Source organism: Cherax quadricarinatus, chromosome 14, assembly GCF_038502225.1.
Source record: "Cherax quadricarinatus isolate ZL_2023a chromosome 14, ASM3850222v1, whole genome shotgun sequence".
Lineage (NCBI taxonomy): Eukaryota > Metazoa > Arthropoda > Malacostraca > Decapoda > Parastacidae > Cherax > Cherax quadricarinatus.
The window spans coordinates 26,720,913-26,747,360 of NC_091305.1; the positions used below are offsets into that span (position 1 = coordinate 26,720,913).

General features: G+C 39.4%; 1 protein-coding gene across 1 annotated transcript; it reads right to left on the reverse strand.

The window, feature by feature from the left end:
• Positions 1–4,444: 4,444 nt before the first annotated feature.
• Positions 4,445–25,553, reverse strand: LOC128695060 (periodic tryptophan protein 1 homolog; the record flags this gene model as incomplete). Its single annotated transcript, XM_070084936.1, is given in 4 exon segments — positions 4,445–4,915; positions 6,446–6,679; positions 16,585–16,675; positions 25,439–25,553. Coding segments are annotated over 4 exon segments (667 nt in total), but the record flags the coding sequence as incomplete, so codon positions are not given.
• Positions 25,554–26,448: the final 895 nt, after the last annotated feature.

Genomic DNA, 26,448 nt, shown 5'->3' on the forward strand with positions numbered 1-26,448 from the left:
AAAGGAAACAGAAAAGAGGCACTAAACTATAGACCAGTGTCACTGACATGCACAGTATGCAAAGTAATGGAGAAGATTATCAGGAGAAGAGTGGTGAAGCACCTGGAATGAAACAAGAGTATAAACACCAACCAGCATGGATTTATGGAAGGCAAATTCTGTGTCACAAACCTACTGGAAGTAAGACACGAGAGAGAGGGGTGGGATGATTGCATCTTCTTGGACTACAAGAAGGCCTTCAACACAGTTCATGACAGGAGATTGGTGCAGAAGCTAGAGGATCACGCACGTATAACAGGAAGGGCGCTGCAATGGATCAGAGAATACCTGACAGGGAGGCAAAAACGAGTCATGGTACATGATGAGGTATCAGTGGGCACTTGTGATGAGCGGGGTCCCACAGGGGTCGGTCCTAGGACCAGTGCTATTTCTGGTATATGTGAATGACAAGATGGAAGGGCTAGACTCAGAAGTGTCCCTGTTCGCAGATGATGTGAAGTTAATAAGGAGAATTAAATCAGATGAGGATCAGGTAGGACTTCAAAGAGACCTGGACAGGCTGGACACGTGGTCCAGCAACTGGCTTCTCAAATTCAACCTCGCCAAATGCAAAGTCACGAAGATCTGGGAAGGGCAAAGAAGACCGCAGACGGAGTATAGGCTAGGTGGCCAAAGGCTTGCAAGCCTCGCTCAAGTAAACAGATCTTGGGGTGAGTTTAACACTGAGCATATCTCCAGAAGCATACATCAACCAGATAACTGCTGCAGCATATGGGCACCTGGCAAACCTGAGAATAGCATTCCGATACCTTAGTAAGGAATCGTTTGAGACACTGTACACCGTGTACGTCCGGCCCATACTGGAGTATGCAGCACCTGTTTGGAACCCACACTTCATCAAGCACGTCAAGAAATTAGAGAAAGTGCAAAGGTTTGTGACAAGGTTAGTTCCAGAGCTAAGGGGAATGTCCTATGAAGAAAGGTTAAGGGTGATCGGCCTGACGACACTGGAGGACAGGAGAGTTAGGGGAGATATGATAACATACAAAATACTGTGTGGAATAGACAAGGTGGACAGAGACAGGATGTTCCAGAGAGGGGACACAGAAACAAGGGGTCACAATTGGAAGTTGAAGACCCAGATAAGTCAAAGGGATGTTAGGAAGTATTTGTTCAGTCACAGAGTAGTCAGGAAGTGGAATAGCCTAGCAAGTGAGGTAGTGGAGGCAGAAACCATCCATAGCTTTAAGATGAGGTATGATAATGCTCATGGAGCAAGGAGAGAGATGACCTAGTAGCGATCAGTGAAGAGGCAGGGCCAGGAGCTGAGTCTTGATCCCTGCAACCACAATTAGGTGAGTACGCACACACACACATACACAGGTGTGACTCGACATTGCAAACACAAATAGGCGAGTGCACACACACACACACACAGCATGGATTCATGGAAGGCAAATCCTGTGACACAAACCTTCTGGAGCTTTATGACAAGGTAACAGAAGACACGAGAGAGAGGGGTGGGTTGATCGCATCTTCTTGGACTGCAAGAAGGCCTTCAACACAGTTCCTGACAGGAGATTGGTGCAGAAGCAAGAGGATCACGCATGTATAACAGGAAGGGTGTTGCAATGGATCAGAGAATACCTGACAGGGAGGCAACGAGTCATGGTACGTGATGAGGTATCACAGTGGGCACCTGTGATGAGCGAGGTCCCACAGGGGTCGGTCCTAGGACCAGTGCTATTTCTGGTATATGTGAATGACAAGATGGAAGAGTTAGACTCAGAAGTGTCCCTGTTCACAGATGAAGTGAAGTTAATGAGGAGAATTAAATCAGATGAGGATCAGGTAGGACTTCAAAGAGACCTGGACAGGCTGGACACGTGGTCCAGCAACTGGCTTCTCAAATTCAACCTCGCCAAATGCAAAGTCACGAAGATCTGGGAAGGGCAAAGAAGACCGCAGACGGAGTATAGGCTAGGTGGCCAAAGGCTTGCAAACCTCGCTCAAGTAGACAGATCTTGGGACGAGTATAACACTAAGCATATCTCCAGAAGCATACATCAACCAGATAACTGCTGCAGCATATGGGTGCCTGGCAAACCTGAGAATAGCGTTCCAATACCTTAGTAACGAATTGTTTGAGACACTGTACACCGTGTACGTCCGGCCCATATTGGAGTATGCAGCACCTGTTTGGACCCACACTTGATCAAGCACGTCAAGAAATTAGAGAAAGTGCAAAGGTTTGTGACAAGGGTAGTTCCAGAGCTAAGTGGAATGTCCTACGAAGAAAGGTTAAGGGTAATCGGCTTGATGACACTGGAGGACAGGGGGGTTAGGGGAGACATGATAACAACATACAAAATACTGTGTGGAATAGACAGGTGGACAGAGACAAGATGTTCCAGAGAGGGGACACAGAAACAAGGGGTCACAATTGGAAGTTGAAGACCCAGATGAGTCAAAGGGATGTTAAGAAGTATTTCATCAATCACAGAGTAGTCAGGAAGTGGAATAGCCTAGCAAGTGAGGCAGTGGAGGCAGGAACCATCCATAGCTTTACGATGAGGTATGATAATGCTCATGGAGCAGGGAGAGAGATGACCTAGTAGCAATCAGTGAAGAGGCAGGGCCAGAGAAAAGAGAGGAGAGAGAAAAGAGAGAAAAGAGAAAAAAGAGAGAGAGAGAGATATCCCGAGTTTCTAATCATCCACCATTACTGGCTGGCCTTGGCTTAGTTGATCCTGGAGGTACCATCCTGGTGTGCTGGGGTTTTTAATATGCAGGTAGGGTAGGGGGTGACTTCCATGGAGAATTAGCATTGCCAGCCTGATGAGTATTTATCATTCTTTATGTTATCCCACTCTTAAGGGGTCCTAGGTGCTTGAGAGGGGCTCTTGATCTAAGGAATTGGACCTGTGTACTCCAAATTTCTTATATCAAACCTGAATATCTTCCACTCCCCCAGGCACTGTACAACCGCTAAGGGTTTATTTAGAATTCCCTCCATGAATGTCATAATTTTTGTTTATCCTTGGAGTGGCTGCTCTCCCTCCCTTTTTATTGGAAATTAAAGAAAACAACCAATCACAAATAGTATTATCACACTGTGCCTCCTTCCTGGCCTCTGATCCCTGCAGCACCCTTACCTGATCCCTGGCTTTAGTGGACGAAGTCTAGGAGGTTTTGTGTGCGAGGGGCTTGGACTTCCAGCGGGCATGCGTGAGCATGTTTGATAGGAGTGAATGGAGACAAATGGTTTTTAATACTTGACGTGCTGTTGGAGTGTGAGCAAAGTAACATTTATGAAGGGATTCAGGGAAACCGGCAGGCCGGACTTGAGTCCTGGAGATGGGAAGTACAGTGCCTGCACTCTGAAGGAGGGGTGTTAATGTTGCAGTTTAAAAACTGGCAAGACAGTGATGGAGTGAATGATGGTGAAAGTTTTTCTTTTTCGGGCCACCCTGCCTTGGTGGGAATCGGCCAGTGTGTTAATAAAAAAAATAATAATTTTAATTTCAGGTTTAACGAACATAGTATGTTATTTCCAGAATTGTCCGTTACTGTTACTGTTTGAAAAGCACACTTATTAATATTTAACCCTTAAACTGTCCAAACAGATCTACGTTCACATGCATAGTGCTCCAAAAGTAGATCTACATTTTTTTTACATTTTCAAATATAAGAAAAAACAGTAGATCAAACTTTTTTTTACAAGTTTTCAAATGTAAAAAAAAAAAGCTTACGTTTTTTTTACATACTTTCAAATGTTGAAAAAACGTAGATCTACGTTTGGACAGTTTAAGGGTTAATGGACAACCAGTGCTACCAAACACCCTCTCCCCCAAGTAGTCATAAATCAAGGTATCACTGATTACTGTAATAATAATGAAAATTACTATTCTTAGGTATACCAGTTCCATGTTGTCACAACTAAGCAATGTGAAACCGAATCAGAGCTCTTCTGTTGATGTCTGTGGGTTTAGCTTTATGCATCTTCAATACCCATTTCGATATCTCTTAACTCCAGTAATCATTTGTCAGATTTTTTGCTCTTGCATATCCTTTTTACCTGTCTTATTGCTTTAATTCATGTTAAGCGCTAAACCCATTTGAGTTATTCAGCACAAGAGGTATTGGAGGCTCGATCCTCTGTCTGCTGAGCACAAGACAGAGACGCTTCCTATCTGTACTCAACTGTATGTCTACCTGTCTCATACTATTAAGATTTTCATGAATTTTAGAAGACAATATTCAAAATTTATAATGACATGGTTAACAGAGAAAAGCCCATTTTCAAACTGTGTTAAATATTGAACTTGAAAAATTAATATTTATTGAAAAAGTATAATACCTGACAACACACTTTCATGATAAAGCAGGTCTGTACTATTAAGCAGAAAATTACATTATAATGAATTAACAAAAATAGAACAAATACTGATAATATAATTTATTATCAAATTCACAAATCCAAATAATTTTGAATACTATTTAGTAATGTTACATTTCCTAAAATTTTTATTAAATTAAACTCCAACAGAACAAAGTACAACTCAGTTTACTGTCACTTTAATAAAAAAACAAACATTATGTAGTTACTTTACAATACCATTTTTTGTATCAGTTTCACTGTGTAGTTATGAGGCAATTATTTAACATCATATTTTTCTCATTTGAGATTATGTTTTTCTCCGTCTTTCTAAATGACCACCTTTTTTCTTTTTAAATTTAGACTTAGTTTTTTTTCCACTGCTCTGGTTGGGAGCTACGGTGCAAGAAGGTCCAGTAGCTGCTGCCAAACCTTCATCAGTACTTTGCAAATTCTGGAGGGCTGTGTCTGGTGTAGCAAGGTCCATTTCTTCATCATCCACAGGCAATCTAATACGAGGGCAGAATCTCGAACGTGCTGTGGGAAAAAATTATAAGAATAGTCAAGTTTGATCCTTGTTCTCTACAAAATATAGTAAATTCTGTGGGACAAAATGATGAAAAAGTAGCACTGTATCATTAACATTTTTTTTTTTTTCCAACAAGTCGGCCGTCTCCCACCGAGGCAGGGTGACCCAAAAAAGAAAGAAAATCCCCAAAAAGAAAATACTTTCATCATCATTCAACACTTTCACCACACTCACACATTATCACTGCTTTTGCAGAGGCGCTCAGAATACAACAGCTTAGAAGCATATACGTATAAAGATACACAACATATCCCTCCAAACTGCCAATATATTAAATATAATAAATATAATTACAGTAGTTAAAACTTCCACAATATTTCTAGACAGCTAGAATATTTGTAAAAACCAATTTTGAGATAAGGTATTAACCCTTTTAGGGTCGAGACCCCTGATCTCAAACTTGCTCTCAGGGTACAAGAATTTAAAAAAAAAAGAAAATTTTGAAATAATTTTTTCTGAAGGTAATGAAACTAAAAGTACAAAATTTTATGGAATACTTATGGAATTGTGCTCTTGCAAAGATAGTGGACTTGGCAATATTTACGTATCGGTGATTTTGCCCACTTTGCACCCTCATAGCTATTTCGCTAGTATTCCATCTATTCTATTGCTTGAGTACAAGAAACTGCCCATTTACCTATTTCACCTACCCAATAAAGTGATCAGAAATTGGTAATTTGGTCAATTTCACACAAAATTCAAAAATTGACAATTTAAAAATAGGGTTCAGAATAAACAATATAGACATTCCTGGAACAAAAAAAAAATTTCCCCTGTGCCTTAGTCATGTCTCCAGGTCCCTCTTATATTACACTTGTTTTCCATTTTGAATTTTTATTCACACAAGATTTACTGTTATGCAGACTACTGCATTATTATAATAATTGTATAAACAATGTCAATGCATTCCTAAATGCATATTAGATTGGCAATCTGGACACGTATTAGACTCTGGAATATTGGCAAAAATAGAACATTTCTCCTACTTTCAGCTCAATTTCAAGTTACTTTTAGTCCTGAAACTAATCAAAATCATCTCTATTTCTGTAATATACCTTCCAATCTATCAAATGAAGACAAGAAATTGAGAATACAACCAAGAAAACCATACAAAAATACACTGCAAACTCACTGTTTTAAACCAAAAAGAGGGCCGCAGCCTTTTTTTTTTTCAATGTGCACTGCGTGCTGCAGGATTTTTTTTTTTTTATATGGAGCACATTTACCACATAGACCCATTCTCTCGTATCTAGGCCCAAATTTACTGCTCACAGCTTATCTGAGTGAGCTGAGCTCATGGCGTTGTACTATGGGATCAACAATGGCTTCAAAGCTGTTATATAATGGAATCGACACCAAAAGGGTTAAAAAAATTAAAAAATTTTCTTACTAAAAACTGCAAACATGGGAGTCAAAAAAAAATTAATTTTGGGGGGTTAGGTACAAAAAATATGCAAATAATTAAAACATTAACTTACCATTACTTGATTCTCGAAGATCCCAGACCTTGAAATTATTTTGTTTATTGTCTCCTCCAAAGCAAAACACAAAAGGAGCATCAGGGCATGATGCAAGGCACTGGATTGTACCAAGACTGGGGTTGCTCTCTTCAATGAAACTTGGTTTTCCACTGGCAATATCCCATATTTTGATACTCCCATCAGATGATGCACTAACCAAACATCCAGGACACTGAGGACTCATTTGTATACCTGGACAGAATACAAAAATATATAATTTTTTTAAGAAAAACAAAATAATGTAAACAAGCTAAACTATTTATGAAGCAGGATATAAAAAAATTATAACATGTATTTAACTGATTCTCCATGGGGAAGTGGAAAAGAATTCTTCCTCCATAAGCCATGAATGTCATAAGAGGTGACTAAAATGCCAGGAGCAAGGAGCTAGTAACCCTTTCTCCTGTATAAATTACTAAATTTAAAAAGAAAAACTTTCGTTTTTCTTTTTAGGTCACCCTGCCTTGGTAGGATGTGTGTGACCTGGAAAGGAAGAAACACTTTCATCATCATTCACTTCATCACTGTCTGGCTAGAGGCATGCCCACACTACAGTTATAAAACTGTAACTTAACAACACCCTTCCTTCAGAGTGTGGGCACTGTACTTCCCACCTCCAGGACTCAAGTCCAGCCTGCTGGTTTTCCTGAATCCCTTCATAAACATTACCTTCCTCACACTCCAACAGCACGTCAAATCCTAAGAACCACTTGTCTCTACTTGTTTCTATCTATCATGCTCATGCATGTTTGCTGGAAGACCAAGGTACTTGCACACAAAACCTCCTTTACTCCCTCCCTTTAACCTTTCCTAGGCTGACCCCTACCCCACCTTCCTTCCACTACAGATTTATGCACTCTCCAGGTATTTCTATTTCATTCCATCCTCCGTAAATGTCCGAACCACCTCAACAACCCCTCCTCAACCTGCTCACACTCCAACAGCTCGTCAGGTCCCAAAAACTATTTGTCTCCATTCACTCCTATCTAACATGCTCACACATGTCTGCTGCATATCCAAGCTCCTTGCACATAAAACTTCTTTTACCCCCTTCCCTCCATCCTTTCCTAGGATGACCCCTACCCCTCCCTTCCACTATAGATCAATACACTCTCCAAGTCAATCAATCTATTTTTTCCATCCTCTCTAAATGATCAAACCACCTCAACAGCCCCTCTTCAACCCTCTGGATAATACTTTTAGTAACTCCATACCTCCTAATATCCACACTATGAATTCTCTGCATAATATTTACAGCACACATTACCTTTAGACACAACATCTCCACTGCTTCCAGCCTCCTACTTACTGAAGTATTGACAACCCCTACTTCACACCCATAGAAGTGTGTTGGTACCACTATACTCTCATACATTCCCTTCTTTGTCTCCATGATTAACGTTTTATGTCTCCACAGATACCTCAATGCACCACTCACCTTTTTTCCTTCATCAACTCTATGGTTAACCTCATCCTTCATAAACCCATCCTCTGATCAGTCTACTACCAAATATCTGAACATATTCACTTCGTCCATACTCCCTCCAATGTGATATCCAATTTTTCTTTACCTAACTTGTTTGATAACCTCATCACCTTACTCTTATCTATGTTCACTATCAACTTTCTTCCTTTACACACCCTCCCAAGCTCATCCACAAACCTTTGCAATTTCTCTTTAGAATCTCCCAAAAGCACAGTATCATTAGCAAAAATTAGCTGTGTGAACTCCCTTGTCTAAAGCCTACTTTTACTGGAAAGTAATCTCCCTTTCACTATCCTCACAAAAACTTTTTACAGCATTTAGTAACTTACTACCTATTCCATACACTTGTAACATCTGCCACATTGCTCCCCTATCCACCCTATCATATGCCTTTTCTAAAACCATAAATGCAATGAAAACTTCCCCATCTTTATCTAAATATGTTCAATTATATGCTTCAATGTAAACACTCGGTCTCCACATTCCCTACTCATTCTAAAGCCTCCTTGTTCATCTGCAGTCCTGCTCTCTGTCTTACTTCTAATTCTTTCAAAAATTACACTTTACCTGGTATACTCAGTAAACTTTTTTTTTTCGACAAGTCGACTGTCTCCCACCTAGGAAGGGTGACCCAAAAAGAAAGAAAATCCCCAAAATGAAAATACTTTCATCATTCAACACTTTCACCTCACTCTCACACAATCATTGTCTTTGTGGAGGTGCCCAGATACAACAGTTTAGAAGCAAATATAAAGATACAATATAAAAAGTGACCTGAAATAATATAATAAACTCCTATAGAATATAATATCAGGGCCCAAATTATATATATACCGTCCTATTGCATATCCCTCCAAACTGCCAATATCCCAAACCCCTCATTTAAAGTGCAGGCATTGTACTTCCCATTTCCAGAACTCAAGTCTGGCTATATAAAAATAACCGGTTTCACTGAATCCCTTCACTAAATATTACCCTGCTCACACTCCAACAGCTCGTCAGGCCCCAAAAACCATATGTCTCCATTCATTCCTATCTAACACACTCATGCATGCTTCCTGGAAGTCCAAGCCCCTCGCCCACAAAATCTCCTTTACCCCCTTCCTCCAACCTTTTTGAGGACGACCCCTACCCCGATTTCCTTCCTTCCTCTACAGATTTTTACGCTCTCCATGTCCTACTTTGATTCATTCTCTCTAAATGGCCAAACCACCTAAACAACCCCTCTTCAGCCCTCTAATACTTTCATGAACTCCACACTTTCTCCTAATTTCCACACTTTGAATTCTCTGCATAATATATACACCACACATTGCCCTTAGACAGGACATCTCCAATGCCTCCAACCGCCTCCTCGCTGCAGCATTTACAACCTAAGCTTCACACCCATATAAGAGTGTTGGTCCCACTCTCCTTTCATACATTCCCTTCTTTGCTTCCACTGACAATGTTTTTTGTCTCCACATATACCTCAACACACCACTCACCTTTTTTCCTCGTCAATTCTATAGTTAACCTCATCTTTCATAAACCCATCTGCTGACACATCAACTCCCAAACATCTGAAAACATTCACTTTTTCCATACTCCTTCTCTCGAATGTGATGTCCAATTTTTCTTTATCTAAATCATTTGATACCCTCATCACCTTACTCTTATCTATGTTTACACACCCTCCCAAATTCGTCCACTAACCTTTGCAACTTTTCTTCAGAATCACCCATAACCACAGTTATCATCAGTAAAAAGTAACTGTGTCAACTCCCATTTTGTATTTGATTCCCCATAATTTAATCCCACCCCTCTCCCGAATACCCTAGCATTTACTTCTTTTACAGCCCCATCTATAAATATATTTAACAACCATGCTGACATTACACATCCCTATGTAAGACCTACTTTTACCAGGAAGTAATCTCCCTCTCTTCTACACACCCTAACCTGAGCCTCACTATCCTCATAAAAACTTTTTACAGCATTTAGTAACTTACTACCTATTCCACATACTTGCGACATCTGTCACATTGCTCCCTTATAATTTTTACAAGCTGTTTTTGTCCCCCTTCACTTTTTTTTTTTTTAACAAGTCAGCCATCTTCCACCGAGGCAGGGTGACCCAAAAAATGAAAGAAAATTCCCCAAGAGAAAATACTTTCATCATTCAACACTTTCACCTCACTCACACATAATCACTGTTTTCGCAGAGGTGCTCAGAATACAACAGTTTAGAAGCATATATATATAAAGATACACAACATATCCCTCCAAAATGCCAATATCCCAAACCCCTCCATACATTCCCTTCTTTGCCTCCAGAGATAACGTTTTTTTGTCTCCACATACCTCAAAGCACCACTCGACATTTTTCCCTTCATCAATTCTACTATTAACCTCATCCTTCACAAATCCATCCGCTGAGATGTCAACTCCCAAATTTCTGAAAACATTCACTTCTTCCATACTCCTCCCCAATTTGATATCAAATTTTTCTTTATCTAAATCATTTGATACCCTCATCACCTTACTTTTTTCTATGTTCACTGTCAACTTTCTACTTCTACACACTCTCCCAAACTCGTCCACCAACCTTTGCAATTTTTCTTTAGAATCTCCCGTCAGCACAGTATCATCAGCAAAAAGTAACTGTGTCAACTCCCATTTTGTATTTGATTCCCCATAATTTAATCTCACCCCTCTCCCGAATACCCTAGCATTTACTTCTTTTACAACCCCATGTATAAATATATTAAACGACCATGGTGACATTACACATCCCTAAGACCTACTTTTACCAGGAAGTAGTCTCCCTCTCTTTTACACACCCTAACCTGAGCCTCACTATCCTCGTAAAGACTCTTTACAGCACTTAGTAACTTACCACCTAATCCATATATACTTGCAACATCTGCCACATTGCTCCTCTATCCACTATCATATGCCTTTTCTAAATCCATAAATGCAATGAAAACTTCCCTACCTTTATTTAAATACTGTTCACATATATGCTTCAATGTAAACACTTGATCTACACATCCCCTACTCACTATAAAACCTCCTTGCTCATCCGCAATCCTACATTGTGTCTTACCTCTAATTCTTTCAATAATAACCCTACCGTACACTTTTCCTGGTTTATTTTATTATTATTATCACACTGGCCGATTCCCACCAAGGCAGGGTGGCCCGAAAAAGAAAAACTTTCACCATCATTCACTCCATCACTGTCTTGCCAGAAGGGTGCTTTACACTACAGTTTTGAAACTGCAACATTAACACCCCTCCTTCAGAGTGCAGGCACTGTACTTCCCATCTCCAGGACTCGAGTCCGGCCTGCCGCTTTCCCTGAACCCCTTCATAAATGTTACTTTGCTCACACTCCAACAGCACGTCAAGTATTAAAAACCATTTGCCTCCACTCGCTCCTATCTAATACGCTCACGCATGCTTGCTGGAAGTCCAGGTCCCTCGCACACAAAACCTCTTTTATCCCCAACCTCCAACCTTTCCTAGACCGACCCCTAACCCGCTTTCCATCCACTACAGACTGATACACTCTTGAAGTCATTCTGTTTCGCTCCATTCTCTCTACATGTCCGAACCACCTCAAGAACCCTTCCTCAGCCCTCTGGACAACAGTTTTGGTAATCCCGCACCTCCCAAAACTGTTGTCCAGAGGGCTTTTCCTGGTATACTCAGTAAACTAATTCCTCTATAATTTTTACAATCTCTTTTGTCCCCCTTCCCTTTATATTAAGGAACTATAGATGCTCTCTGCCAATCACTAGGTACCTGCCCCTCTTTCATACATTTATTAAACAAAAATACCAACCACTCCAACACTATATTCCCCCCTGCTTTTAACATTTCTGTCATGATTCCATCAGTTCCAGCTGCTTTACTCCCTTTCATTCTATGTAATGCCTCATGCACCTCCCCCACACTCACATCCTGCTCTTCACTCCTAAAAGATGGTATATCTCCCTGGCCAATGCACGAAATTACCGCCTCCCTTTGTTCGTCGACACTTAAAAGTCCCTCAAAATATTCCCACCATCTACCCAATACCTCCATCTCCCCATCTACTAACTCCCATACTCGGTTTTTAACTGACAAATCCATTAATTCCCTAGGCTTTCTTAACCTGTTTAACTCCAAATTTTTTTCTTATTTTCATAAAATTTCTTGACAGTGCCTCTCCCACTCTATCATCTGCTCTCCTTTTGCACTCTTTCACCACTCTCTTCACCTTTCTTTTACTCTCCATATACTCTGCTCTTCTTATAACACTTCTGCTTTGTAAATACCTCTCATAAACTACCTTTTTCTCTTTTATCACACCCTTTACTTCATCATTCCACCAATCACTCCTCTTTCCTCCTGCACCCACCGTCCTATAGCCACAAACTTCTGCCCCACATTCTAATACTGCATTATTAACCCTTTCAGGGTTTCGGCTGTACTAGTACGGCTTACGCACCAGGGTTTTTGACGTATTTGTACGCCTAAATTCTAGTGCCCTCAAATCTAGTGAGAGAAAGCTGGTAGGCCTACATATAAAAGAATGGGTCTATGTGGTCAGTGTGTGCGGTATAAAAAAAAATCCTGCAGCACACAGTGCGTAATGAGAAAAAAAAAAAACTTTGACCGTGTTTTTGGATTAAAACAGCGACTTTGCACTGTATTTTCATATGGTATTTATTGTTGCATTCTAGTTTTCCTAGTCTCATTTTATAGAATGGAAGACGTATTACAGAAATTGAGATGATTTTGACTGGTTTTACAAAGAAAACTACCTTGAAATTGCGCTCAAAGTAGGAGAAATGTTCGATTTTTACCAAAGTTCAAAAGTAAACAAATCATACTATGCGTCCAATACACGTCAACTGGTGAGTCTAATATTCTTCCACAAGTTCTCTGATAATATTTATACCATTTCTACACCAATGCAGTAGTCTGCATAACAGTAAATCTTCTATTTTTTTGTGAGAATAAAAATTCAAAGTGGAAAGCAAAAGAATGTAAGAGGGGCATGGGGATGACTAATGAACAGAGGAAATGTTATTTTAGTGCCAGGAATGTCGTTCTTGTTTATTCTGGACCCTATTCAGAGATTGGCATCTTTTGAAATTTGTGTGAAATTGGCAAAATTGCTAAATTCTGACCACTGTATTGGATAGTTGAAATCGGTAAATGGGTGGTTTCTTGTACTCATTCGATAGAAAAAAATGGAGTTCTAGCAAAATAGTTATGATTTTTGTCGACAAGTACACTGGAATTGGCCGGAAATAGGGCTCAAAGTGGGCAAAATCGCCGATGTGTAAACATCGTCGAGACCGCTAACTTCGCGAGAGCATAATTCCGTAAGTTTTCCATCAAATTTCATACTTTTGGTGTCATTATGATCGAGAAAAGATTCTCTATCTTTTCATAAGAAATAATATTTTTTTTTTTGCAATTTGGCCGACCCTGAGAACAAGTCTCTGAGAGGGCCTGTCGACCCTGAGAGGGTTAAAACTATTCCAACTCTCTTCAAGCCCCCACTACTCGTACTTGCACTCGCCCACCTTTCTGCCAATAGTTGATTATATCTCACCCGAACTTCCTCCCTTAGTTTATACACTTTCACCTCTCTCTTACTTGTTGTTGCCATTTTCCTCTTGTCCCATCTACCTCTTACTCTAACTGTAGCTAAAACTTAATAATGATCTGATATATCAGTTGCCCCTCTATTAACATGTACATCCTGGAGCCTACCCATCAACCTTTTATCCACCAATACATAATCTAACAAACTACTTTCATTATGTGCTACATCATACCTTGTATATTTATTTATCCTCTTTTTCATAAAGTATGTATTAATCATTACCAAGCCTATTTCTAAACATAGCTCAATTAAAGGCTCCCCATTTTCATTTACCCCTGGCACCCCAAATTTACCTACCACACCCTCCACAACATTTTTACCCACTTTACTATTGAAATCTCCAACCACCATTACTCTCACACTTGGTTCAAAACTTCCCACACATTCACTCAACATTTCCCAAAATATCTCTCTCTCCTCTATACTTCTCTTCTCCAGGTGCATATATGCTTACTATAACCCACTTTTCACATCCAACCTTTATTTTACTTCACATAATCCTTGAATTAATACATTTATAGTCTCTCTTTTCCTGCCATAGCTTATCCTTCAACATTATTGCTACTCCTTCTTTAGCTCTAACTCTATTTGAAATCCCTGACCTAATCCCATTTATTTCTCTATGCTGAAACTATCCCACCCCCTTCAGCTTTGTTTCACTTAAAGCCAGGACATCCAGCTTCTTCTCATTCATAACATCCACAATCATCTCTTTCTTACCATTCGCACAACATCCATGCACATTCAGATATCCCACTTTGACAATATTCTTCTTCTTATTCTTTTTAGTAATCATTACAGGAAAAGGGGTTACTAGCCCGGCATTTTAGTTGACTTTTACAACACGCATGGCTTACGGAGGAAAGATTCTTATTCCACTTCCCCATGGATATAAATGGAAAATTAATAAGAAAAAAGTTTTTTTTTTTTTTTTTCAACAAGTCGGCCGTCTCCCACCGAGGCAGGGTGACCCAAAAAAGAAAGAAAATCCCCAAAAAGAAAATACTTTCATCATCATTCAACACTTTCACCACACTCGCACATTATCACTGTTTTTGCAGAGGTGCTCAGAATACAACAGTCTAGAAGCATACACATATAAAGATACACAACATATCCCTCCAAACTGCCAATATCCCAAACCCCTCCTTTAAAGTGCAGGCATTGTAGGTAGTAGGTTGGTAGACAGCAACCACCCAGGGAGGTACTACCGTCCTGCCAAGTGAGTGTAAAACGAAGCCTGTGATTGTTTTACATGATGGTAGGATTGCTGATGTCTTTTGTCTGTCTCATAAATATGCAAGATTACAGGCATGTCTTGCTACTTCTACTTACACTTAGGTCACACTACACATACATGTACACATTTATTTATACACACTCAACTGAGTTTTCTTTGATTTTATCTTAATAGTTCTTGGTCTTATTAATTTTCCTTTTATATCCATGGGGAAGTGGAATAAGAATCTTTCCTCCGTAAGCCATGCGTGTTGTAAAAGTCAACTAAAATGCCGGGAACAATGGGCTAGTAACCCCTTTTCCTGTAAAGATTACTAAAAAGAATAAGAAGAAGAAAAAAAGAAGTATTAAGATAAAATCAAATAAAACTCAGATGAGTGTTTATAAATAAACATGTACATGAATGTGTAGTGTGACCTAAGTGTAAGTAGAAGTAGGAAGATGTACCTGTAATCTTGCATATTCATGAGACAGACAAAAGACACCAGCAATCCTACCATCATGTAAAACAATTACAGGTTTTCGTTTTACACTCACTTGGCAGGACGGTAGTACCTCCCTGGGTGGTTGCTGTCTACCAACCTACTACCTACATATAAAGGAATTATACAAGCTCAACGCCAATTTCTAGGTACCTTTCCCTCTTTCAAACATTTACTGAACCAAAGACCCAACCACTAAAACTATATCCTCACATGCTTTTATAATTTCTGTCATGATCCCATCACATCCAGATGGTTTACCCTCTTTCATTCTACCCAATGCCTCATGCACCTTCCCCACATACACATCCAGCCCTTCTTCACTCCTAAAAGATGTTTTACCTCCCTGGCCAATGCATGAAATTACTGCCTCCCTCTCTTCATCAACATTTAACAGTTTCTCAAAATATTCCCATCTTCCCAATACCTCCAACTCCCTATCTACTAGCTCTCCTACTCTGTTTTTAACTGTCAAATCCATTTGTTCCCTAGGCTTTCTTAACCTATTTATCTCACTCCAAATTTTTTCTTATTCTCAGTAAAATTTGTTGACAGTGCCTCACCAACTCCATTTGCTGTCCTTTTGCACTCTCTCACCACTCTCTTCACCTTTCTTTTACTCGCTATACGTATATTCCATCCTTCTTATATCACTTCTGCTTTGTAAACACCTTTCATATGCAATATTTTTCTCTTTTATCACACCCTTTACCTCATCATTCCACCAATCACTCCTCTTTCCTCCTTCACCCATCCTCTTATAGCCACAATCTTCTGACCCACATTCTAACACTACCTTTTTAAAACTATCCCAACCCTCTTCAACCCCCCCACACTACTTATACTCTCGTGAGCCCACCTTTCTCCCAATAGTTGTTTATATCTCACCCTAATTCCTCCTCCCTTAGTTTATAAACTTTCACCTCTCTCTCTTACTTGCTCTTGCCATTTTCCTTTTGCTCCATCTACCTCTTACTCTAACTGTAGCTACAACTAAATAATGATCTGACACATCTGTTACCTTCTCTATAAACATGTACATCCTGGAGCCTACCCATCAACCTTTTATCCACCAATACATAATCTAACAAACTACTATCATTATGTACTATATCATATCTTGTATATTTATTTATCCTCTTTTCTTTAAAATATTATTATTTCAAAATAATGCCTTCTAGATCATTCTTCATAAATTCGAATAAAGGGAAGTTAATAAAACGTAAAAAAGAATGATTCTCACCTGTGCATGCTTTACTGTGTGCATTCAAGGTCCATAATGGCTTGTTTTGACGACCATCAATACCAAAAACTGTTCCTTTATCAGTGCTAGCCTGAAATACATTTTTTCCATCAAGATACAAATATTTAACAATTTTAAAACAGATGTAACTTAAAGTGGTAAAGAGAAAGTTTACATTAACCACAGTATGGGCCTACAATACACCTTATGTAAAATCCATTAAATACATTTTTTGCCATCATTTAGCTCTTTCAGGGTGTAGACCCCCAATCTGAAACTTTTCCACAGGGTTCAAAAATTTTCAATTTTTTTTTCTTATGAAATAGCAGAGAATATTTTTCTGAGGACAAACAAAAAGTACAAAATTTGATGGAAAATTGATGAAATTACACTATTGTGAGTTTTGCTGTGCCAGCAATATTTACACATTGGCAATTTTGCCGACTTTGAATCCCATTTTTGGCCAATTACTTTGTTCCAGTTGACCAAATTATTAGCTATTTTGCTAATAATTTTATTGATTGAGCACAAGAAACTGCTCAATTAACTTTTTCAACTCCCAATAAAGTGGTCAGAAATTGGTAATTTGGCCAATTTCACACAAATTTCAAAATATTCCAATTGCAAAATAGGTCCAAAATAAACAATGCTAGCATTCCTGACACTAAAATAACATTTCCTCTGTTCATTAGCTATGTTTCCAGGCTTTAAACATGAATTCCATTTTGATTTTGTATTCACGCAAAGAATTTTTATTCACACCAAAAAATAGATTTACTATTATGCAATATTGTAATAATTGTATAAATAATATCAGCACATTTGTGAATGTATATTAGACCCACCAGTTGATGTGTATTAGACGCGTGATGTGATTTGTTTACTCTTCGAACTTTTCCACTACTCTGAGCTCAATTTCAAGCCATTTTCAGTCCTAAAACCAACCAAAATTGTCTTTATAATATATCTTCCATTCTATCAAATGAGACCAAGAAACCATGAATACAACCATATGAAAATACAGTAGAACCTCTACCTACGAATTTAATAAGTTTCGTGACCTTGCTCGCATCTCGATTTCCTCGTCTGTTGCGTCAATTTTTCTCATTTAAATTAATTGAAATGAAATTAATCCATTCCAGTGGACTTCCAGGCATTACAAAATACTTCTATATTTATCTATCACAATACATCTAATATGACACAATAAACAATATTAATAACATAGAAACATGATATATACACTAGAATGAATGAAATATTACGTACATGAGTAGTGGTAGTGGAGGCGGTAGCACAGCAGCCATTGTTGCTGGGGTGTATAGGGCCACCACAGCAGCAATTCCTGCTCCTGACTACATACCTTCCCATGCTTTTATTATAACAGAAAATGGAGTGTTTGTAAGGCAAACTCCATTAGATCACTATTTACATAGTTTCATAAGGAAAACAACAATAATAATAATAATAATAATAATAACATTAATATTAATAATAATAATATTAATTAGTACATATGTATTCTTATAATAATACTCTTGCTTACCATTTGGAATTTTTTTTCACACAAAAAATAGATTTACTGTTATGCAGATTACTACATTAATGTAATAAATGCATAAATAATGTCAACCCATTCGTGACTTTGTATGAGACTGGCCAGGTGGACATGTATTGGATGTTGATATCATTTGTTTACTCTTGAACATCAATTTCAAGGTACTTTTCATCATGAAACCAATCAAAATAATATTTATTTCTGTAATGTATCTTCCATTCTATCAAATGAGACCCAAAAAAAATGAGAATACAACAATAAAAAGCATATGAAAATATACTGCTAAGGGGCGGCTTATGGCTGAGAAGTGAACTCCTTTATTTATGGTCCGATTTCTTTCAATTTTGGTGTACGTTAAGAAGCATCTTTCCATCACACATTGCCCAAGTTTCAATAAAATAGTCCAACAAACAACTGAGATCCAGTTCCCTAGATCAAGTGCAAGAGCCCTTCCCTTGAGGCCCGCTCGCATCTGAAAGTAAAAAATCGACCGAGCAACTGCTCGTATCTTGAAAAACTCACATGTTGTGGCACTCATAAGTAGAGGTTCCCTTGTACACCCCAAGTTGCTTTTTTAAACTAAAATCACGGTCGCATTTTTTTTTCATTATGCACTGCATGCTGAAGGATTTCTTTTTATATGGTGCACACTTACCATATAGACCCATTCTCTCACATCTATGCCCAAATTCACCGCTCACAGCTTATTTGAGCGAGTCGAGCTCTTGGCGTAGAACTATGGCACGGACCCTCAAGGGGTTAATAAAAAAAATCTGTTGCATATGTTTATTTTATTTACTTCTTTTTTCAACAAACTGGCTGTATCCCACCAAGGCAGGGCGACCTAAGAAGAAAAACAAAAGCTTCTCTTTTTAAATTCAGTAATTTATACAGAAGGGGTTACTGGTCCCTTGCTCCTGGCATTTTAGTCACCTCTTACAACACACATGGCTTACAGAGGAAGAATTCTGTTCCACTTCTCCATGGAGATATGTTTTTATCAAGCAAAATTAACCCTTTCCTGGTCTGTCCCATAGATCTACGGCTTCACGTTGAGTGTCCAAACCGTAGATCTACGCCAAAATTCTAGCGTCGTCAAATTTAGCGCGAAAATGCTCATAGGCCTACATGTGAGAGAACGGGTCTGCGTGGTGGGTGTGCGCCATAAACAAAAAATCTAGGCGCCCGCATAGCATTGTGGGAACGCCGGCTCAGTTACCCTTGTTCACCATGCCTCGTCGCAAGACAGCTCTCACTCCAAGGAAAACTGGGACTCTCCTGTTCCTATGTGATAGTTCTAACAGTGATGGAAGTGAAAATGAAGACGAATTCTTTGGCTTTGATCAGTTAGTGACCGAAAGGAATGACCAGGATATCGATAATAGTGCAGAAAACTCTGACAATCCTCAACCTTCTACCTCTGGTGTGGGCACTCGTCAGTCACGGTCAGCTGCACCTCAACGCAAGGGAAAACTATTATTTTCGCATGGCCAGGCCTCTGAATTCAGTAATGATGATGATAGTGACATGGATTGTGATTTTATTGCTCTTGACAATCATTCATGTAGTGATAGTGAAGAATCATATTCACCAGTGAAGCGTCGGTATGTATGCCGCCGCATGCGCTCGGGTAGTGTACCCTATGCCGTGCCCAGGGGATGGAGTACATCCCGGAGTACATCCCATGGCCCTACACCAGGTATAGATAGTGATAGTGAGGATGATGTGGCTACACTTGGCATGGATAGACCACAGGCATCAGTAGATGGTGGTAGTGGTGATGGTAGTGCCACGGCCATGCGTGACTCACCAGCCCAGGCTGGGACCCACGCTGCTGACTCCGCAGTTCAAGGACAAAGTGGAGCGTCAGCCACCAGCCCACCACAACCACAACTACCCGCACAACCAGCCTATGATGTCCAGTATCCACCAGCAAACCGTATCTGGGATTGGCAGCAAAATCCTAATTTTGTTCCCAAGCCCCACCACTTTGATGACTCTGAAAGTGGAATTCTATCAACTTGTTCCCTTGGAAACACTGCAAATGAACTGGAATTCTTTGAACTATTCTTTGACCAGCCACTAATGGAAACTCTTGTCAGGGAAAGTAATAAGTATTTTGAGTACACCATGGCAAATACGATCATATCACCACAGTCAAGACTACACCGGTGGAAAGAGACGACTGTTGCAGAAATGTACAGTGGACCCCCACTTTACGATCACCTCCCAATGTGACCAATTATGTAAGTGTATTTATGTAAGTGCATTTGTACGTGTATGTTTGGGGGTCTGAAATGGACTAATCTAATTCACAATATTCCTTATGGGAACAAATTCGTTCAGTACTGGCACCTGAACATACTTCTGGAATGAAATAATATCGTAAACCGGGGGTCCACTGTATTTGCTTTTTGCAACAATAATGCTTATGCCTCATGTCTATAAGCATAATATAAAAGCATACTGGTCCACAGATCGGCTAATTTCTACCCCGGTCTTCAGTGAAATCATCCCAGTGAACAGGTTTATCTTACTGTTACGTATGTTGCACTTCTCTGACAAAATCAGGCCTGACAGAAGTGACAGGTTATACAAGATTAGAAATGTTTTTATGTATCTCAAACAAAAGTTCAGCATGTACTTTTATCCATTCAAGAATCTTGTAATTGACGAGTCTTTGATTTTGTTCAAAGGTACGCTGTCATTCAAGCAGTATATACCGAGCAAGAGGAAACGCTTTGGTATAAAACTATTTGTACTCTGTGACTGTGACAGTGGCCTGGTATTGAATATTGTTGTATACACAGGAAGTAAAACATTGAAAGATACCAAGATGTTATTGGGTATCTCAGGTGACGTAGTGAGAAGCATGATGGCACCTTATCTTGGTAAGGGGCATACATTATATACCGATAACTGGTACACAAGCCCATTACTCAGTGATTTCTTGCGAGTGAACAAGACAGATGTGTGTGGCACAGTGCGCTCAAATCGTAAACATATGCCCAGGCTCAACGCAGGTGCTCGTGGTGATGACGTGCAGGTGTTTACTGCCAATGACATCATGGCATTACGGTGGCATGACAAACGAGATGTCACATTGTTGACAACCTTTCACCGTAATGAAATGCAAGACAGTGGCAAAGTTGATAGAGTGACTAATGAACGTATTCGAAAACCAGTGACAGTGATTGATTATACACAAAACATGCACTTGGTTGACAAATGTGACATGCAGATTGGCTTTGTTGATTGTGTTCGTAAAAGTTACAAGTGGTACATGAAACTTTTCTTCCATCTCATGGACATTTCAATGCTCAATGCATATAATATGTACCAAATGAAGACTAGCAACAGACCACCGTATGGTGAATTTTGTTTGTCTGTTGTCAGACAACTAATAATGAAGTACCAGGTAACAACACCTGCTATACAACAAGGCCCTGAAACTCCTCAGGATATACCCAAGCGTTTGAGGAGGGAAGGTGATCATTTCATAATACAGCTTCCTTCAACTCATAAGAAATTTGCTCAGAAGAGATCCATTGTCTGTGCACAAACAAAACGACGGCAACAAAGACACAAAGACACTCGGTTTATGTGTGAGGAATGTAAGGTACCTCTGTGCATGGTGCCTTGTTTCAAGGAGTTCCACAAGCTCCAGCAGTTCTAAAACCATGTCCAGTGATTGTAAATATGTAAATATATGATAGAACATTAGTATTATACACTACCAACCTGTTGGTATTGTATACCATTTTGATATTCACCCTGTCAGACACTGCAACACAATGGCATCTTGATACAGAAAACACCTTGGACAACTTTTTCAAGTGAGAATTGTTTGATCTGAGAGGGACGTGACCTCTCAGTGGCTACATTCTCACTACTACTACTACTCTGCACCTCTCCTTGCGACAGTATTTAAGTCTCTGCACTGTCGCTTGATCTTCAGGTAGTTCCTGACTATGGAACTGAACTTCTCCAGGCTGAGGGACTGACAACCTCAAATCTACGACTTCAAGGGTGATGGACTGATTACATTGTCTTCACATCTCTACCGTTCCTGCCTACTTTCTGTATTCGGCTGAAGAAGCCTACTGTGTAGGCAAAACGTTTCGGAATAAAGTTGCCTAACTGTTGGCTATGTGTCTTACCTACCAACTTGGAGGGATATGTTCTCTCTCTTTATACGTACAGTGGTCCCTCGATAATCGTAGGACTCGAGAGTCGTACTTTTCGGAAATCGGAGTGATATTTTCGTAAAACATGGGTTCGCTAATCATAGACTGACGCGCAAATAGTAGTTCGTCTGGGACAGGTACACACAGCCCCGAGCCGCCTCACACTCCATTCCCAGCCAGTGTGCCATTGTTTATCAGTGAGTGAGGATGATCCCACGAGTTCATACGATACATTTCATAATATTCCATTCGTTTTAGTGTTTGCAACTGCTAAATAAGCCACCTTGGTTCCAAAGAAAGCTTCTAGTAACAGCCCTTTGGTAAAGAATGTGAGAAACACACATAATTTAAGAAAAAGTTTGTAGAAAAATATGAAGGTGGTGGTGGTAGAGTGGAAGCAGTTATGATAGTGGTTGATGGTGGTAGAGGGTGGTAGTGATGGTGGTAGCAGTTGCAATAGAGATAGAAGGTGGTAATAATGGTGGTAGCAGTTGTAATAGTGGTAGAAGGTGGTAGTGATGGTGGTGATTCAGGCTTCAGGCTTCAGTGATTTAGGCTTTCCCAGCGGAATATATCTCACACAGATCTCGTGTGCTTCTGTATCTTGCTTTCCATGCACTGGTACTGGGTTAACGAAGCTCAAGACTGAAGAATGAGACATTTGTGAAACATTTGAGAATCTCTCATCTTCCATCTTTTTTTTTTTTTGTTCTATCAACTCCTCCAATGTTGCTGGAGTTATATAGGGCTACAGAAAACACCGGCGCCTCAGCTGCTGCTTCACCACCATTATGGACGGCTTACTCTCAGTGGCCCTTATATACCCAACAACAACACAACACCTCTCGTGACATACATAATGACTTATTTTATTCATTCTAGAGTATATTCCATATTTCTATGTTATTAATATTGTTTATTATGTCATATTAGTTGAATTGTGATAGATAAATAAGTTGCAGAGTTGATATTACTGCCATTCTCCAACAATGAACTTGCCATCCCTCCCTCACACAAACAAGTCTCCAATAAGAATATAAGAAAGGAGGAACACTGCAGTAGGCCTGTTGGCCCATACTAGGCAGGTCATTTACAATCCTTCCCACTAACAACATAACAATGGAAGAACACTGCAGGTCTACTGGCCCATACAAGGCAGGTCCTTATCAAAATGACCTCAACCCAAAGCTACCCAAGAATTTACTCCCGTACCCAATGACACAAATCAAACTCAGCTCCTCCCAATCATATATTTGTCCAATCTCTTCTTAAAGCTACCCAAGGTCCTAGCCTCGATCACCCTACTGGTAAGTGTGATGTTAAATAAGAACATAAGAACTTAAGAAAGTAGGAACACTGCAACAGGCCTGCTGGCCCATACTAGGCAGGTCCTTCACAAATCCAACCACTAACAGAACAAATGCTACCCAAGCAATAAGCTCAGGTGCAAGTCCGACTCAAATCCAACCCCTCTCACTCACATATTTCTTCTTTCTTTCAACACACCGGCCGTATCCAACCAAGGCAGGGTGGCCCAAAAGGAAAAATGAAAGTTTCTCCTTTTACATATACATGAGAAGAGGTTACTAGCCCCTTGCTCCCGGCATTTTAGTCGCCTCTTACAACACGCATGGCTTACGGAGGAAGAATTCTATTCCATTTCCCCATGGAGATAAGAGGAAATAAACAAGAATAAGAACCAGAAAGAAAATAGAAGAAAACCCAGAGGGGTGTGTATATATATGCTTGTACATGTATGTGTAGTGTGACCTAAGTGTAAGTAGAAGTAGCAAGACATACCTGAAACCATGCATATTTATGAGACAGAAAAATGGACACCAGCAATCCTACCATCAATTACAGGCTTTCGTTTTACATTCATTTGGCAGGACGGTAGTACCTCCCTGGGCGGTTGCTGTCTGCCAATCTACTACTTATACTCACGTATTTATCCAACCTAAATTTGAAACTACCCAAGCCATAGCTTTCAGAACATAAGAAAGGAGGAACACTGCAATAAGCCTGTTGGCCCATACTAGGCAGGTCCTTCACAAATCCAACCCACTAACAGCATAACTGCTATACCCAAGCAATAAGCTTTGATAAACCTATTTACTCATGTGCAAGACCGATTCAAACCAACCCCTCTCACTCATGTATTTATCCAACCTAAATTTGAAACTACCCAATGTTTTAGCTTTGATCACCCTACTAGGCAGACCGTTCCACTCATCAACTATCCCTATTCCCAATGTTCATTTATACATTTTATTAGTGCTTTACATTTATTTGGCATTCTTTTCTGCATGCAAATCTATATTTAAGCTATGTATGTGACCCCTGAAGTGACCTAGAGTCCTTATGGAGGGGGATTCCCCTTCCAAACAATAACCTCTCTTCTCTCTATCCTCCTCCCTCTCTTCCATTCATCAACAACAGCCTTCAATAAAGGTAACTGTCATGTTGAATGTTCATTCTTTTGTGCATGTAAATCTATCTTTAATGTAAAAAAAATTGTTGTTGATACTTCTGGGTGTCAGGAATGGATTAATTGTATTTACATTATTTCTTATGGGGAAAATTGATTCGAAAATCATACATTTCGATAATAGTAGCACCTCCAGGAACGGATTAATTACGAAAAACAAGGGACCACTGTACATGCTTCTAAACTGTTGTGTTCTGAGCACCTCTGCAAAAACAGTGATTATGTGTGAGTGAGGTGAAAGTGTTAAATGATGATGAAAGTATTTTCTTTTTGGGGATTTTCTTTCTTTTTGGGTCACCCTGCCTCGGTGGGAGACGGTCGACTTGTTATAAAAAAAAAAAAGGTTCATTCTATCTGATTAATTAAAGAACACTGAAACCATATTAAAGCTGTTAAGACAAAAGTTTGCAAACAACTGTACAGCAATGAAATTGTCAGAATTCTTCTCAGCAATTTTTAACATCATCCACTTCTTACCAAGATAAGGTCCCCCCCAAAGAAGGAAAAATTCTCTAGCTGTCTATGCAAAATTGCAAACATTACAATTCAAATGACTCTCCAAATTGCAACATCATTAACATTACTTCTACAGTATTACTACTAAGCAACCTAACTACTTACCAAACAGTTGTAAGGTTTATCAGTGTGTGTATCCCATATAACACATTCAATTTCTCCATCAAGTTCCCAAGTTTTAAAAGTGCTGTTGTCTCGGCAGTCAAACATTTTTGCTTTCCTGTAATGTATCACAGTATATGAAAAAGTCTCTACTCATAAAATATACATAGTATTAACTAATTGGAGATCATTAAAATGAACTAAACAAGGTACAAAAAATAGTTTGAAAGTCATTAATTATCATTAAGTTGTACAGACTTTGTAAAATTAAACAAAAATAGTGCTGCACTAATTTATTTTTCCAAGTTAACACTACCAAATTTCAGTGGAGAAATTCTAAACTATGAGTTATTTTTAAGTTCAATATACAAGTCAAACCCATATAGAACACAGATCCAAGTAATACTAACAAATTAAAGTACAGTAATTGCTCACTTATCATTTCGTTCAACATCATTTCATTATAACATTGATGAGAAAAAAAAAATCAATTCCTGGCTAGGGCCACTGTATGTGTGGAGTTTGCGTGTTCATTTTTGAATTGTGTGGCAGTAGGAGGTGCTCGTGAAAGGTCAATGGTTATGAAAGGTCATCCTGCCCTAGCGGTCTGGGGGATTAGTGTGGAGCGTTATAGACCACCATGGCTTACTGTAGTGTTTTGGAATCTCAGGTTAAAGTGTTGAAGGAGGAGGTTCTACTTCTCCAAGAGGAAAATAGGAGGCTGAAAATTTGCCTAGATGGATTTGGGAGTGAGTGTGAGAAGGGCGAGTTGGTGTAGAGGAAAAGGTTACCAGCAGTGAGTTGAAGAGTGGTAGGAGCTTCAAGTGGAATGTGGTCTCTACTAAAGGTAGAAGTACATGTATCAAGATAAGGAAATTGATTTTCTGTTCTCTGGGATGAGTGTACTTCAGTGGTTAGTGAGGGTAAAGGTACCACTAACTTCCCTGCTAATCAAGGTAAGAACATTCTGATTGTAGGTGACTCACAGGTAAGATATATGGACCATGCTTTCT